The following is an 18379-nucleotide window of genomic DNA, read 5'->3' on the forward strand; positions in this document are numbered from 1 at the left end:
CCCCCCTTCACATCATCCCCCCAGCACTGCTCCCCTTTACATCTCCCCCCCCACTTGCTCCCCTTCACATCATCCCCCACAGCACTGCTCCCCTTTACATCCCCTTCCACTTTCCCCCTTCACATAACCATCCTCCCTCAGCACTGCTCCCCTTTCACTAGCCCCCCCCCCCCCTTCCTTGGCCACCAATGTTGTGCTCTGCCCCCTTCACATCTGCTGCCCTCTTCGATTCATCCCCCATACGCACACAAAACACTGCTCCCTTCACGTCACCCCATGTTCTTTTGCCTACCTTACACAGAGTAGAGAGCAGTCGAGAGGCACAGCAGCATTGGATAGAGGGTGGAGCAGGGGGCTGCCGAAGTTAACTTTGCCTATTAAGCCAGTGATTGGTCGCTAGACCATCGCAACCAATCACATGCTAGTTATTTTGCAAAATTAAGTCATGTGGCTTCCACTTCCACTCTCCGTCCAGTGCGGCTGTGCCTCCTGGCTGCTCTGCATTCTTTGCTATTCTCTGCATCTCGCTCTCCACACTGCCTTGAGAACGACAGCACGAGAGGCCAGGTGGAAGGAATAGTGAGACCTTGGGTCAAGGTGGGACAGTGGCTCCATTCGCATCCGGACCGCGGTCTGCCATTTAGTGATGCCTGCTTTAGATTGTGTATGTTAGCATCCAAGCTGCCTCCAAACACTACCTTAAATCCAACAGTAAAGCCATAACATGCATAACTAATGTGTCTCTTGAAATATCCCTCTCTATTGCTGCACTACACTACACAAATACTGTATCATTGTTTTACAGATAAACATTTATTTCATGACAAAGGAATCCCAGAGCACTATGGGTTAGCAAGGAGGAAGAATCTTGCTCTGAGATTGGCGTTCTCTGATTAAAAATCTGGTACTGTGCCATCTGATGAGGGGGGAGTCACTGCTGTGATGGCTCTTTGAGTTCTATAAACAACTACCTGTTTTCAGAATGAATGAAGGAGGCACAACACTATATCACTGCTTAAAGAATACTACAGGTCCATTTGCTGGCTTGATAAAAGACTACATAATAATCATATCCAGGATTTCATAATTATTTGGGTTAAAAAATGAATCACTAATACAAGGGGTGTTCATGTCAAACCTGGACTTTTAAGTTTATATAATAAAAAAACAAATTTCAAGGAGTGGAAACTTCTTTTATTTTTCGATATACTCCCCTGCTACATTTATAAACTTATCCCAGCATTTAACTAATGCCTGGAAAGCTTTGGCATTGAAAGATTTTTCAGTGCATCTGAACCATCCCAGGACATTCGTGAATGATTGTGTTGGGGTGAACAGAAAGATTTGTCTCTTGTTAAATTTAACGACAGGTTAGGTGACGATTATCCAGGATCAGGCGTTCACAGGTATGACTGCTGTGGGCTGGGAACCACCATGCCCAAGATCACTGATGGTCGTATGACCATCTTTGAAATGTATACACAATTCAAATGTCTTACTGCAGCTGGGGGTCTCATCACCGTACTGTGCTTGAAGTCTTCTGTAGACATCTGTGGGTTTTACACCTTCGCTCACAAGAAACTTCATCACATGCTGTTCAATACATGCATAAACGCTGTTGTTTGCTATCTTGATTATTGATCTCTGGACTGGCCATTTATTAAGGTGTTTGATGAAAGGTAAAACAATGACCTTATATTTTGAAGTAATAGCTGTGGGTGTGTTTGGATTTACAATGGTCCGCCTGTCTTAGTCCTTTGATAAAAAGCAGATCTCTACATACTACTACATATAGATATAGCACAACAAAGATCTGATTTGCTTGGTTCCCTACATTACAAATGTAAAGCCTCTTATGCACAGCAGACATGCTGACAATCACAAGAGCAGGTAGATGATATAATCGCTGCTGCAAGACAGGACAACCCACTACTCATCTGGTGTTTCTAAAAATACAGCATACATTTATACATTTTTGCTAATAAAAAGTACAGCAACTCCTCTCAGTTACTGCATTTTTTTTATTTATTTGCACAGCAACCAATAGGTCTACTTTGATTGCAATAGCATGTTGGCACCATAAAATTTCTTACCTTTGATAATGTATCTTGTAAGGAATCACTTTTTCTATTAAAATCCTCTTTTTGGTTAAGCATATGTAAGTCTAGGATAGCTCTGTAAAATAAGCATGGATACTGTTGAGATGGATAGGTAAAATCCACAATAAAAGTTCTAAAACATTCTGTAATGATCAAATGTTTAAGTCCAAGTGGTCTATGTATAAAACATTTGTTACAGGATGTTGGAAACATTCACTCAAGCTGAACAAATGTTTTTGTTCACCTTGTAGGAATGCTTCTGACGTTTGACCAATCAATGTTTTAAAAAATAGACCCCCAGGTGTCAGACTCAGTGTAATTAAATAACTGAAGTTAAATCCAAGCTCTAACATAGCAGAAAACTGAATATAAAACCAGTTTGTATCCACACAATATTTCTCCACTACTTAAAAGACCTCTATTATGAAAAATAATATGCTTATAGGTAACTGTATGCAGTGAATATATGCGATGATAGTATTCAGAAAATTAATTCCTTGTTTGATTTCACATGCCTTTTTATACTTTTTCTACACTAGCATAGCCAAGTTTTCCATTGACATTTCATTTGAAGCTGGTTTACACCAGATGCAGTCCAGTGCATATTGTTTCTGCATCAAAACTGCATGGACAGTAGATTATACGTGTCCCAATAGCATAGTTCACATCAGTGCAGTCAGTTCCAGTGCATTTCGGTGCAGAAAAAAAAGTAGAACATGCTGCATTTTTTTCTGTACAGAACTGTACAGGAAAACACAAAAAGGCTCACCGGAGTGTGGTGTGAACTGTAAGCTAAAAAAACACATCCGGAGTGCATTTTTGTGGTGTGAACTGGCTCTTGAACAACATACGTTTACCAAAATGTAAACCAAAAACAAATAAATAAACCAAGTGAATAAAATGTGTGTGCAATTGCACATAACAAGCAATCACATGCTTTCTTTCAAATAAAGCAAGACATTTTTTGGTCACGATTTATAACTGTCCCATATTTGGTCCAACCTTCTATGATAGTTTTTTTTTTCTGTATTAGATCATGGTGCCAAACAAATGTTGCTGTAACAAAATAAATGCAAAATACAAAATAAATGGGGTGCAGATTTTGGAGGGTTCAATTAATAGGTATTGTACAATTACAACACACATTGTCCTTGTACACACTTACATTTTGTTGGACAAATCCAGAGATTGTTTTTTCTGAAGGTCTAGTTTATTAGTTAATCTTCCATGTGAAGCTTGAAGAAGTAAGATCTGATTTTTCACTGAAGTTACATTCTGTAAAGAACAAAAACTTGTATTTCTGTTGGCAGGCATTTTTAGTATTACATTTAAAAAAAGTACATACAAAGCCATCCAATTTTTGGATTTTAGCTGGCCATAGATGGCTTGAATTTTGTCCAATTCAGAAAGTATGTAGCAAGCACCACGAGGCTCAACAATAGCCAGGTGGAAAATTAGCAGACAAACAGTGACTGCATCCTTGGGTGCTGCGGCTGCTGAATACAACAACTGTCGGAGGAGAATCTTCCATCCACACCTATTCATAGGGAATCAAATGATTTAGCTCAGCTAGCAGACAGAACAGTAGAAAATCTAACTGTACAGCTAGCTTTTGTATGGCATGGTTGAAAACTCCTTTCAGCTGTTCCGTTTCACACTGGGGAGATTTCTATTCACTTCCTGTCCCAAAACCATATCAAGAAGGTAGAGGAAATCTCTCCCAACGTGAGAGGAAATACCCTGAAAGATAGCTGTCACTGCAATAGCTTCCAATTGGAAGATACCTAATTTGGTGACAACTGTAAAATGAACTGTAAAATTTTCTGACACTTTCTGTCCCAGTGATCATGGTGTAACTTCTCAACACTCTACCCAAAAAGAAAAAGAAGACCCTTGGGGGTCTGTTTAAAAACATTTGTTGGATGAATGTCACACGCTTGCGAGGGATGGACACATATTTCCCATATTTTCTTTAAAAGATTAATTCCTATGATCCTAAGCGCCATCTAGTGGCCAAAATGTGCTATAGTTATTGGAAATAATGAGAAAAAAAAATAAATAAAAATTATATACTGTGTATATATATATATATATTCTCATATACACATACTAAATTGTTAGAAGGAGATATGGTTGCTTTCCTGCGGCTGTTGCTTGGAGCATAAGCTGCTCCTGTGCGGCCAGCGGCCACTCTCTCCTCCTAGTTCAGGCAACCCTGTCTTGATTGACTTGGGCAGCACCCTGGTTGCTAAATAACAGCTGGCCTGGGCCACCATGTCTCTTCCCTTTCGATTGGCTGGGGGGGCTCTGGTACTCAATTCAAGCATCACAAGCCCAGAGAACTAGGTTTGTGATAGCATTCTTGTTCCCTGGCTCCCTACCTGTGCTCCTGCTAGTCCCTGACCCATGTACCCAGCTTGAATTTGTTGCTGACCCATGCTTGGATTACTGACTTCTCTCCTTGGATTGCTGCCTGCCTTGACCTTGTCTTCTGGATTATGCTTGTCCACTGCCAGCCCTGATTTTGGAACGGTTTGCTGGACATGCTTGCCCGCTGCAATCCCTGACCTTAGACAGTCTCACATGCTTTCTCCTGCAGAGTCTTTGGCCGTACCAGACCAGCCTCAAGACTACAGTTACTCCTTTCCATTATCTTCACTCTGTCCCCATATGGCCAAGAACTATAGCACTGTGTACTAAGACCTAGGGGCAACCAAGTACTAGTAGGCCTGCTTGCCTTAATAGAATGGATGCTGCTATAGGCAGAGGAAACACTCACTAGCTATAGTTCCTGACCTAGGCATCAGGCAGAGTAGCACAACAATATAATACATAAAACCAGATTACATAAGTAGTCTCTCAACATCTCCCACTTACCTCTTTCTCACTATTAACTTTCTCCTCCACATCAAACAGTATTGATCTCCTTTGGTTTAAGTATACCTTCTTTTCTGCATTCCTGGCATCCTGGACATCAGTCTTCCTTTGTGTTTCTAAAATCTGGTTAGCAGATAAGGTTCAGTACAGATTATACGCATTCACAAGCATCGTATGCCTGGTATATTTTATTCTCTTAAAATAAAAAATACATATATAGCAAGATGCAGCTCAGAGCAGAATTATCTCCTGTCCAAAATGAATGATTCTTTTTTTCAGTATTCCTTTTTTTTTGCTATTAGTTTATTGGAAATGCACAATTTCAGCTCTGGGGATGGAGAAAAGAAAATGTTCTAAAAACTACATATCTGTGAAATTAGATATGGAAGTGCAGAATTTATAAACGATTTAACAGTCCGAGGCTCATTTAAAAGTTGCCTGGTAGGACAGGTCCTCTTTCAGAAGCCTGTGTGTCAACAGGCTTGAGCTCACATCAAATGTGTTTTGCATTTCTATACAAGTCTATGGGAGGTCAGCTGCAGGTAAAATGCATTCATGTTAATGGATTCTGAAAGATCTTAGAAGCACCTCACACTGTTGGCTTCAACATAAACTCAAACCCTGTTGACACTTAAAGCCTAACTCTGAGCACAATAAACTTACTTATTATGTATTCCGTTCCCACAAAAGTAACCCCCACCCCCTGCATCATGTTGGCTTTATTCTATCACAAATAAATTAAAGATTTCCCAGCACACTTACTAGCCAGCCTGCAACACAACCGAACTGCCCTGTCTAACAGTTTATGATAAAAACAGAGGGTTTTGTTTGCACACATTTGCAAATATATGTGTAAGCCACAGTGGCCATGTCAAGGGAGCTCTGTATGTACTGCACTCCTAACTCTAATTTCCAGAGCCTCCATAGTAGGAGCACATGTGTCAATGGATAGGTTGGACTCAGGTGTGCCTGAAGGGAGCCCAACCCTCTTTAAAAGGCACAGGGACACATGAGACTCCACAATAGTACAATGGTAGAGATGACATCCAGTGAGTCCCTACAACCAATTCAACAAACTGTACAAAAAAATGGCAACCACTCCAACCTATAACCAGCCCCTACAACAACAGTTGGCTTTATTCTATATACTGCAATTCTGTTTGTTCACATGCTGGGATTGGTACAGCTCCCAATGTACTTCCAGCCCACTTGGATGTAATCGCTGCAGTTCTCTTACAATGGGGAAAATAATTATTTGATCCCCTGCAGATTTTGTAAGTTTTCCCACTTACGAAGAAATGAAGGGTCTATATTTTTTTTATCATAGGTGTATTTTAAATAATAGAGACAAAATATCAACCAAAAATCCAGAAGAAACACAAGATACAAATGTTATAAATTGAGTTACAGTTCGGTGAGTAAAATAGGTATTGATCCCCAAGCAGAACATGACTTAATACTTGGTGGAGAAACCCTTGTTGGCAAGCACAGAGGTAAGACATTTCTTGTACAGTGGAACCTCAACTTACGAGTTTAATTCGTTCCGTGGCCGAGCTCGTAACTCAAACTGCTCGCTCGTTAAATCAATTTTCCCCATAAGAAATAATGGAAACGGCCGTAATCCGTTCCAACCCTCAAAATGGCACCTCATATTTTTCATTTTTCTTGTTATTTCATAAGGAAAAAAGCTTTTTACATAACGAATATTATATAAAAACAAAATAGAAAGAAAATATGAAGATATAATAAGGTTGTATACAATTTACTTACCTTGGAGATGATTTTTGTTTTCGCTTAATTCTCATCACTCTCTTCACTTTCACTAGTTCTAGGCCTTTTTGCCACACTTTGCTCACTTCGAGCTGAAGGCCTTTTCTTAAGAAACATGTCTAAGGAAGTCTGTTTCATTCTCCCTTTGAGAATGTTTCTGAAACGACGTAGGCACGTGTCGTTGAAAAGCTCTGTCGCATGACTCGTTGCAATTTTTTCAGGATGGTTCTTTTCAACAAAACCTGCCACCCTCTCCCACATTGCCAAAATATCCTTGAGGTCTTTTGTACTGATTATCTCTGGCTCTGTCTCCTCTCCCTCCGAAGTAGCTTCAGTTAATGCTTCTGTGTGCCGTTGCTCTTGTAACTCCTTTAACTCGTCAGTCGTAAGTTCCTCGGAGTGCTCCTCAACGAGTTCCTCGATGTCTCTTTCATCCACCTCCAGACCTATAGTCTTGCCAATGGACACGATCTCTTCCTCCACTGGCTCCTCTTCTTCCTCAATCTCAAACCCTTCAAAATCTCTTTCAGCCACATTTTCAGGCCACAGCTTCTTCCAAGCAGAGGTCAAGGTCCTTTTCGTAACCCTCTGCCAGGCAATATCGATGATTTTGAGGCCTATTGCTATGTTAAAATGCTCCTTCCAAAACTCTCGAAGGGTGAGGTTTGTGTTCTCCGTCACCTCAAAGCAACGGCGAAACAGGTGCTTGGTGTAGAGTTTCTTGAAATTTGATATTACCTGTTGGTCCATTGGCTGGAGGATAGGGGTGGTGTTTGGAGGAAGGTAGAGAACCTTCACAAAATTATACTCATCAAGTATTTCTTCCTCGATCTGTGGTGGATGTGCAGGAGCATTGTCAAGGACGAGAAGGGCTCGCAGGGGCAGGTTGTTGTTCTTCAAATATTTCTTCACCGAAGGACCAAACACAAGGTTTACCCAGTCGATAAAGAACTGCCTGGTGACCCACGCCTTAGGGTTTGCCCTCCACATAACATGGAGTTTCTCCTTTATTATCTTGTGTGCATTAAAGGCTCTGGGGTTCTCCGAATGGTATACGAGTAGCGGCTTTATTTTGCAGTCACCACTCGCATTGGTACACAGGGCGAGGGTCAACCTATCCTTCATAGGTTTGTGTCCTGGCATCCTCTTCTCCTCTTCGGTGATGTATGTTCTCCTCGGCATCTTCTTCCAGAACAGCCCTGTCTCGTCACAGTTGAAGATTTGCTGGGGGATGTATCCTTCTTCCTCGACGAATTCTGCGAAAGTTTTATCAAACTCCTCTGCTTCCTTTACATCAGCACTTGCTGCCTCACCATGCCTAACAACGGAGTGAAAACCGTCCTTTTCTTAAAATTATCAAACCAGCCCCGACTGGCTTTAAAGGATTCCTCCTCCGTTGAAGTGCCTGGGGTTTGCTGTTGTAAATCTGAAAAAATACTGCGCGCCTTCTCGCAGATTATTCCCTCGGTGACGGTATCTCCGGCAAGTTGTTTTTCCGTCAGCCACACCAACAGCAGATTCTCCATCTTCTCATGCACATCTGTACGGCGCTTTGAAATAATCTTGACACCTTTGGCTGGCTTAATTTTCTTTAGGGACTCCTTCTGTTTTAAGATGGTGCAGATCGTTGACGTTGTACGGTCGTAGTGCTTGGCCAGTTCCTTTACTCGCATGCCTTGCTCATGCTTCTCGACGATTTCAAGCTTTATTTCGAGGGACATCATCCTCCTCTTCTCGGAACTCGCACTACCACTTGCTTTCTTTGGTGCCATGGTTGCAACAAAGTTAGACGTTGGGATTTCAATCATGTGTAGACAGCGAGAGAGAGAGAAAGGCTCGGAGATGGGATGCTGTGACTCATACCCTCTGAGCTGCGCGCGCCTTGAAAATATACACTTAGAGCTGCGCGCTCCTCGAACTCGTATCTTAAAATTCTGCTCGCGTGCCGAAGCAAAAAATCGTCCGAGCGACTGCTCGTTTCTCGGAAAACTCGCACGTTAGTTCGCTCGTAGGTTGAGGTTCCACTGTATTTGGTTATCAGGTTTGCACAGATCTCAAGAGGAATTTTGGTCCATACTTCTTTACAGATCTTCTCTAAATCCTTAAGGTTTTTTGGCTGTTGCTTGGCAATTCAAAGTTTCAGCTCCCTCCATATATTTTCTATAGGATTAAGGTCTGGAGACTGGCTAGGCCACTCCAATGACCTTAATGTGCTTCTTGTTGATCCACACATTTGTTGCCTTAGTGGTATATTTTGTGTTATTGTCATGCTGGAAGACCCATCCACGACCCATCTTCAGTGTTCTGGCTGAGGGAAGAAGGTTCTCATCCAAGATTTTACAATACATGGCCCTGTCCATTGGCCCCTCAATGTGGCAAAGTCAGCCTGTACCTTTAGCAGAGAAACATCCCCAAAGCATAATGTTTCCAGCTCCATGCTTGACTGTAGGGATAGTGTTCTTAGAGTTAGAGTCAGCATTTTTCTTCCTCCAAACACGGTGAGTCAAGTTAATACCAAAGAGCTCAATTTTGGTCTCATCTGACCACAGCACTTTCTCCGAATCCTTCTCTGAATCATTTAGATGTTCATTAACAAACTTCAGATGGGCCTGTGCACGTGCCTTCTTGAGGAGGGAGGACCTTGCGGGCGCTGAAGGATTTCAACTGCCTTGAGATCATTCACAAGCTCCTATCGTGTAGTTCTGGGCTGATCCTTCACTTTTCTCATGATCACCCTTACACCATGAGACAAAATCTTACATGGAGCTGCAGACCGAGGGCGATTGATGGTTATTTTGTATTTCTTCCATTTGTGAATAATCGCTCCAACAGTTGTCTCCTTCTCACCAAGCTTGTTGCTGATGGTCTTGTAGCCCATTCCAGCATTGTTCATGTCTACAATCTTCTCCCTTACATTCTTTGACAGGTCTTTGGTCTTGCCCATGATGCTGAGGTTTGAATGCAAGAAAGATTCTGTGGACAGGTGTCTTTTATACACATAACAAGTTGTCGTTGGGAGCACCTTCTTAAGTTGACAAGACTAATCTGTGTACCACATGAGCCCATAGCCAGTCTGTGGGAGCCAGAATTATTGTTGGTTGGTGGGAGATCAAATACTTATATTACTCACTGAACTGCAACATTTGTATCATGTGTTTTTCAGAATTTTTGGTTGATATTCTGTCTCTATCATTTAAAAAATACACCTATGATAAAAAATTATAGACCCTTCATTTCTTTGTAAGTGGGCAAACTTACAGAATCTTCAGGGGATGAAATAATTTATTTCGCCACTGTAAACCCCATTTGCCAAGGTGATGTCTCTGCCCTTCTCTACTTCTGGCCATTTACCAAATGAAGCCTTGGCCTATGTGCTTTGTGAATAGCTTGGAGGAGAAGGAGGCAGAGATACAACTACATCAGTGGGGTCTATGAGACCTGTAACACTTACGCCCAAGCATCCCAGAAGTACAGCAGAAACTGTACTAATACCCAAATGCACAAAAACAACATTGCAGTATGTAGAATAAAGTGCTTTAACTCAGGTAAGTTTATTGTGCCTGGAGTTAGGCATTAAGCATATCCATTCAATATTAATTGAAATAATATTCTATACATAAATCCATCACAAGGACTAAATAGCAGATTGAGAGATTTTAGTCTGACAATGCACACCTGAGCTTCCATGTTTTCCTTTTCGGCAATAAATTGTTTTCTTTCAGTGACCATATCCTCCGCTAGATCTTCAGTCTTGTGCTGGTACTCAATTACAGCATCTTCAGCCTCCTTCCGCTTGCTGTGAGTTTGGTTCACGCGGATGCTTTGATGGGCCTTGTCTGCCATCTGCTGGTTGAGCAGATCAACTGCTTTTTGATGTTCACTCCAAAGTGTTCTTCCTTGAAGTCTATAACAGACACAATTATGGCATCAAACAGTACACTCAGCCTAATAAAACAACATTTCATGGTCAACAAGTCATGGTTGTTATAAAAATCGTTTTATTTGTAGCCAACTAAATTTTAAAACTGTTAAAGTGGTAATGAGCGCCACCTTTTCACTTGTACCTATAGGTAAGATTATAATAAAGCGTATCTGTAGGTAAAGTGAATATCTTATAAATTTGTGCCGTTTAGGAGATATTCCCAATTTCAGCAGCCGGTGACGTCATCAGCATGTGAACACTGCACTCTGTACTCAGAGCACAATGAGTGTGCTTTCTATTCAGAGCACTGTACCGCGATGATCACTCGCAGCGTGACGTCATCGCGGCTCACCCATTTACAACACACAGATGGAAAGAAGACCGGGTGAAGATGGAAGCTCTAACAGTGATGACAGCATGACACTGCAGGGCTTTATTTAAAAAGGAAAGTCTGTCATAATGTGCTAGTATGTGATGCATACTAGCACAATGTGACAACTTGCAGAGGGTCCTGGTATTTTTTTTTCTAGGAAGACTTTACTAGCGCTTTAAATAACACATAAAGTATAATACAATTAAAGCTGAAGTTTAGGTATGATTGTTTTTGTGTAGTTACACTGATCCATCTTGGGCTAACATAATGTACAGTATGCCATGCTGTTTAGTAAACCTCGCCCAATCAGAGAACACTTAGCATTTATTGAGAAATTGCAGTGTGCCTTGAATAATGCCCGAGCCAAGCAACCAAACTCCTGTGTTTATAAGCAGCAAGACAGCCACTCGGCATAGGACCCAGAAGTTAGTGGCAATCACTGTAGTAGCGCTTCCTACTACACTACTACAGAGATGATCAGCTTCAATAGGGATTGGCCAGATATGGCACACACATGCTGGACCAATGTAACAATGCAGAAAAAGCCATAACTAAACTTCAGCTTTCACTTCTGCCAAGCACAACTATACATGCTCCTCTCCCGTACTGAAATTACTTTCTATGACTTAATTGCACACTGTCAGCTTCACACAGTGTGCATTAGAAGCTGCAGCAAGCCAGACAGAACCTGCCTCATGTCCTGGCCTGGGGATATCCAAGATCATCTATCTCTTTCCTGCCCACCCTTACTGTCCCTGGCCTTCCAGTACTAGGGAGGTCACTTCTCCAGACTGACATTCACTAATCAAGGCATTCTGATATTTGTACAACTCTTCCCAAGAGCCAGCCCACTGCTTGCATCAGGACCGAGAGCTCTTGAGAGGCGTCAGCTATGTACAGCAACTGCCGGCTCCTCTCACTAGCTATGAACGGCCTGAATTGCATAGAGAAGCACACAGACCCAATGACAATAACAAATTAAACAAGATATGTAGTGAAAACAAAAAGGTTTTATTTAAAAATGTAATTAGCATGTTATCTGATAGGAAAGAGGATCCAGGGAAGGCAAAACAGAAGCAAATTAAGCTTGCACTTTACAAAACTATAAGGAAAATCTACATACAATAAAAGCATGAAATATCTCCAGATCCCACTGAAAATGATTTAGTCAAACATCCAACCCTTGTCTGTGGCTAACTTGGACGACCAATACTTCTGTGCAAGTTTGGGCTCATCATGAAACCATTCCTACATAAGTCCCAGAAGTTTAACAGGGGTGCCAAACAAAAGAGTCTTCAAAATGTACCAGATATTTTTTAACTAGCAGGCTGCCCACTTTTATGCTCAAGTCATGCTGGAAAGCCAGGTTGCAAAATGAAAGGTACGTACATCAATTCGCATGTCACAAACAAGACTTTTGGAGAACAGAGGTGAAAATGTGTAACTAAGAAAAATATCCAGATCGTATTAGTTCACAAAAAGCCACCATATGGTTCCCAAAAAGAACTGATAGGTATAGTCCCTGTTCAAATGGACTTTAGTCTTGCCTATAAATCAGCATGGGATTCTTTCCTGTCCTATAAAAGACTAATGTTGGCCATATACTAGTCGAAAAATTGTTCAAATTATTTTTCAAATAACAATCAGTCCTAAAAGCAAACAATGTTGCCATCATGTAAATGACTGAATTTCAAATGATAAATCAGTCAATGGACATAAATGAATTTGTTTTTCATTTGTTTTGTCACATATGCACAGTAAGAACAGTTAGGCTACGTTCACACTAGCGTTGTGTGCAGGCGGCAGAGAGGTGCTTGGGAAGCGTTTTTACAGCTTCCCAAACGTCTCGGACAATTCTGCACATTGCAGTACATGGTACTGTTCTAATGGGAGCGTTAGCGTCGCAGCAAAACGGATGCCTCTGGTCGAGTCAGGAGGCGTTGAAGCCTTCTATTCTAGTCTATGGTGCCACTCCGCAAACGCCTGGCCGGCGTTTGCGGTGCGGTTGCGACACGGTTGCGGGGCGTTTGCGGAGTGGTAACACCATTTAAACTTCATTATAGGCGTTTGTGGAGTGTTTGTAACACTCGGCAAACGCCTAGCAACCGCTGCTAAACTGCGCACGCGGCGTTTGCGGAGTGTTTGCCGAGCGTTAAAAAATGCTCCACAAACACCGGACCAATGCTTGCCAAACGCTATAGGGGTGTTTGGCAAGCGTTGGTAAAACAGTCAAGTGTGAACGAGCCCTTAAATTTTTAATGGTCAAGAAACACATTGTCCTTTCAACTTATCTGTTCGGCAGAAGTTTTTTAACCATTTCAAAAACCGATTTTCTTTTTGTGTCCATTAACTGGAGGAAAAATGAACGTCCTGTCCAAACGATGGATTTTCTGTTTTAATATTTTTATTAAGAAAGTTTTGTTTTAAGCTCACAACAAGCTCAAGATACGCCCACACAGGGGCAGAGCACAACAATAACACATAAACAGATACCTCCTGCTGACTTGTATTAGCCATATAACGAAATGTCCAATGACATCAAGGAGGGAAGGCAAAAAGCCGAACCAAATAATTGCAGCAGTAATCCAACATATTACCGGAAAAAGAGGAAAGAAAAAAGGTTAGAAGAAAGGAAACAGAAAATAAAACAAAAAAAAAAAAGGAATCAGAAAGAAAACATGGAGGAAAGGGAAACTAGAAGAATCACGGATCCAGGGCTAGCACAGGCAGCGACTATAAGAGGCCATAACTCACACGATGGATTTTCAAACAATTTTTTCTCTCGTGTATGGCCACTATTAGTTTTAAAATACACACGTGACAGAATATACTGCACCTTAGTTTTATTTTTTATCATGCCGTTCCTGAATGCATCAAAACAGAAGGCAACATTACCCAAGAGAAGTATTCAGCTCCTCAAATTCCAGTTCTTTCTTCTCAGTGTTTTCCAGTTCCAAGGCTATACTTCTCAGTTCATTCTGTAACTGCAGCTTCTCAGAGGAGACACACTCACGAGCACTTGTGACTGCAGCTAAGTATAAGAACAAATCATTCAACATACTGGGTTTACCGTATGTATTTAAAGTCAACCCAAACATTTTTTGCTGTTTGATAAGAGTAGTGAAGGGATATAACGTTTATAAAGTTTTGCCACCCAGGTCAGGTTTTTCACCATTATGTGCATGTAAGTTGGGGACCTTAGACTGTACACTCCTTGAGAGTTAGGGACCTGTAATAAATCAATTCTTGATGTTTTTCTATCCTTAGTTGTTCTACTTACCCTAATTACTTCAAAGAGCATTGAATTCTGAGTTTCATCACCATAGGAATTACAAACAGGAGGAAGGACATCCCGATTACCCTATATCAGTGCTTCTCAAATAGTGGGGCGTGCCCCCCAGGGGGGCGCGAGGCTCCGTCAAGGGGGGCGCGTCGCCGTCCCCCCCCCTTCCGACAGAAGGGACACTAAGTACAGGGGTGGGCAGAGGGCTGCGGTCTCTTACCTGGCTCCCACGATGATCCATCCAGGAAGCGCTGCTCCTTCCGTCACTCCGGCCACTCCCTCACGCCTGCCGCTCGGCTCCGCCTCCTCACCGGTGATTGGCCACCAGAACTGTAGCTCAGGAAAGGTACACAGGCGGCCAATCACGGGCGAGGAGGCGGAGCCGAGCGGACCCACGAAAATCGAGTGAGGGAAAAGCCGGTAAGTGTGCAGTGCAGAGGTGCTGCTGCAACCACATATGCTGGCTGCAGCAGCACCATACTGCAACAGGGGTCAGCAAGTGTCATTGGTGTCAGTGGGAGGAATAGTGCCGCATCATTGGTGTCACTGATACTAATGATGGGGCATTATTCCTCCCACTGACACCAACGATGGGGCACTATTCCTCCCACTGACACCAATGATGGGGCATTATTCCTCCCACTGACACCAACGATGGGGCACTATTCCTCCCACTAACACAAACGATGGGGCACTATTCCTCCCACTAACACAAACGATGGGGCACTATTCCTCCCCCCCACTGACACCAACGATGGGGCACTATTCCTCTCCCCACTGACAGGGTACTATTCCTCCCACTGACACCAATGTTGGGACACTATTCCTCCCACTGACACCAATGTTGGGACACTATTTCTCCCACTGACACCAATGATGGGGCGCTATTCCTCCCACTGACACCAATGATGGGGCGCTATTCCTCCCACTGACACCAATGTTGGGACACTATTCCTCCCACTGACACCAATGATGGGACGCTATTCCTCCCACTGACACCAATGTTGGGACACTATTCCTCCCACTGACACCAATAATGAGGCACTATTCCTCCCACTGACACCAATAATGAGGCACTATTCCTCCCACTGACACCAATGATGGGGCGCCAATGATTAGGTCCTAAGTAAATGTTGGTGATCGGTTTGAATTCATTATTATTTATTGATTTTATGTATTTTTTCAGTATCATATGGTTTGACATGTCCAATCAAAAAATGTTTATAGTTTAATTAAGGATTTAATTTTTTTTGAATTTCTAATGCACTTTAAATCTTTTCTGCTACAGTTAATAAAGCTATTCTTTGTTGTAAACTGATCCACATTTCTTTCTTTCTTTATTCTCTTATACGTTAATAAGGATACAGTGTTATGCAGAGGTGTACTTATAACAATTTTATAGACAAATGATACCATTTACAGTCGCGCGGGGGGGCGCAAAATGTTTTCTTCTTCCTAGGGGGGGCATGACAGAAAATAATTGAGAAGCACTGCCCTATATAGATGTTTAGTAATCACTAGACATGTGCAATCTGTTTTGTTACGAAATTCAGATAAAAGTTTCATTATTTATAGATTTGGATATATCAGAATTTCCGAATCACAATAGTTACGCATTACAATGTATCCGAAATACGTAAATTATAACAAACAAAATTATCTGAATTCAAATTAAAAAATGAATATGAATTCGAAATGGAAACATATTGCAATATACAATAAGGTATAAAAGTAAAATAAGATGCTAATTCCTACTTGCTGCTACTTTATAGAATAAAATAAAATAGAATAAGATAGAATGGAAAAATAAAAAAATAGAACAGAATATAAAGGAAAAGAATAAAAGCAACTGAATACAATAAAACAGAATAGAAAATAATAGAATAAAACAAAAATAATAGAATAGACTAGAAAATAAAGGCATAGAATAGAAAATATTTTTTTAAAAATAGAATAGAAAGAATATAGCCATCTTCTGAAATTTGAATTTCGAACAGAACAGAATAGAATAAAAAAGAAAAAATATAGTTGTCTTCCGAAATTCGGTTGGCCCTGTGCTCTCTCCTAAAGAAAAAAAAACAAACTCTTTAGCAATACACACCAAACTAAGCACGTGCAGCTTGCCCCCCAAGGCTCTGTTCTATCAACAGATGGATCAGGGACAGTAGAAGGGTAGGATCAGAGAAGACAGGAACAAACATCCCTTTTACACAGTGCAGATGAATAACCTCTTGGGTTCCACCATGAATATAACAAGCATGCTTTACTGCATATACAGACTGATTTTACTGTTGTGGGTTTAGTAACACTTTAAACTATTGCTAGAGAGATCCCCAGCAGGAGGAAGAAGGCCCTGATTCCCCTATATAGACCTTTATTTATAACTAGAGGGTTCACCAGCAGGAAAAAGAAGCTCCTGATTCCTCTATACTGTATATAGATCTTTAGTCATCACTAGAGGGATTCCTAGCAGGAGTAAGGAGGTCCTGATTCCCCTATATAGATCTTTAGTACTAGAGGGGTCATCAGTATAGGAAAGAGGTCTTGATTTATCTATATAGATCTTTAGTTGTCACCAGCAGGAAAAGGGAGCTTCTAATTTCCCTATATATAGATCTGTAGTTATCACCAGAGGAATCCCCAGCAGGAGGAACGAGGTCCTAATTCTCCTATATGGATCTTTAGTTAGCACTAGAGGGATCACCTCCGGAAGGAAGGAGGTCCAGATTCCTCTATATAGATTTTTAGTACTAGAGGTATCACTAAAAAATATTTAGACAGAATAAAGGTGAATAAAGAACCTGGACCGGATGGCATACACCCACGGGTCCTTAACCACCTTACGCCCGTAAGTAAAATGACGGGCGCAAGGTGGTTCTCTCGTTCTGCTAGGACGTCATATGACGTCCTACCAGACTCACTGCGCATGCGCGGCTCAGGGAGCGTGCGGCGCGGCGATTGCCGGTGCGCTGTGTCCCTCGGACACAGTGGATCACGGAAAGAGCCGAAGATGTCGGCTTGGTCATGTGATCAGCTGTGTCCAATCACAGCTGATCACATGTAAACACGGAAATGCCGGTTATCGGCATTTCTCTCCTCTCGAGCGGTCACGCTGACATGTACACTGATCATCAGGGCACTGATCAGTGTGCCCTGATAATCAGTGTGGCCCCAGAAGTGCCACCTGTCAGTGCTCATCAGTGCCACGTGACAGTGCCCATCAGTGCCACATCAATGCCGCATACCAGTGCACATCAATGCCCCATATCAGTGCCCATCTGAGCTGCCTTTCAATGTCACCCATCAGTGCCAGTCAGTGTCATCTATCAATACCAATCAGTGCCACCTATCAGTGCTGCCAATCAGTGCCACCTATCAGTGCCAGTCAGTGCCGCCTATCAGTGCCAGTCAGTGCCGCCTATCAGTGCGCATCAGTGCCAGTCAGTGCCACCTAACAGTGACAGTCAGTGCTGCCTATCAGTGCCACCTATCAGTGCTGCCAATCAGTGCCACCTATCAGTGCCAGTCAGTGCCGCCTATCAGTGCCAGTCAGTGCCGCCTATCAGTGCACATCAGTGCCAGTCAGTGCCACCTAACAGTGACAGTCAGTGCTGCCTATCAGTGCCATATATCAGTGCCACATATCAGTGCCATGTATCAGTGCTGCCTTTCAGTGCCCATCAGTGATGCCTGTCAATGCCCATCAGTGCAACCTACCAGTGCCTCCTCATCAGTGCCACCTATCAGTGTCCATCAGTGCAGCCTATCAGTGCCCATCACTGCAGCCTCATTAGCGCACATCAGTGAAGGAGAAAAATCACTTATTTACAAAACTGTATAACAAAAACTAAGAAAAAACGTTTTTTTTTTCAACATTTCCAGTGGTTTTTGGTTTGTTTAAGAAAAAATAAAAATCCCAGAGGTGATTAAATACCACAAAAAGAAAGCTCTATCTGTCTCAAAAAAATGATAAAAATTTCATATGGGTACAGTGTTGCATGAACGCGCAATTGCAATTGTCAAAGTGTGACAGCACTGAAAGCTGGAAATTGGCC

General features: G+C 42.1%; 1 protein-coding gene across 1 annotated transcript in view; it reads right to left on the reverse strand.

Annotated features, from left to right (window-relative positions):
• CCDC175 (coiled-coil domain containing 175) overlaps positions 1 to 18379 on the reverse strand; it is a 108346-nt gene that overhangs the window by 52591 nt on the left and 37376 nt on the right. The window contains exons 4-8 of the mRNA XM_089676536.1: positions 13937 to 14072; positions 10422 to 10650; positions 4977 to 5099; positions 3265 to 3374; positions 2094 to 2175 (exon numbers count right to left, since the gene is read on the reverse strand). Of these exons, the coding sequence (XP_089532662.1) occupies positions 2094 to 2175; positions 3265 to 3374; positions 4977 to 5099; positions 10422 to 10650; positions 13937 to 14072 (680 nt within the window). The remainder of the gene's footprint in view (positions 1 to 2093; positions 2176 to 3264; positions 3375 to 4976; positions 5100 to 10421; positions 10651 to 13936; positions 14073 to 18379) is intronic.

This window comes from Staurois parvus, unplaced genomic scaffold (assembly GCF_062004578.1).
Source record: "Staurois parvus isolate SC_StPar_1 unplaced genomic scaffold, SC_StPar_1.0 ptg000171l, whole genome shotgun sequence".
Classification (NCBI taxonomy): Eukaryota; Metazoa; Chordata; class Amphibia; order Anura; family Ranidae; genus Staurois; species Staurois parvus.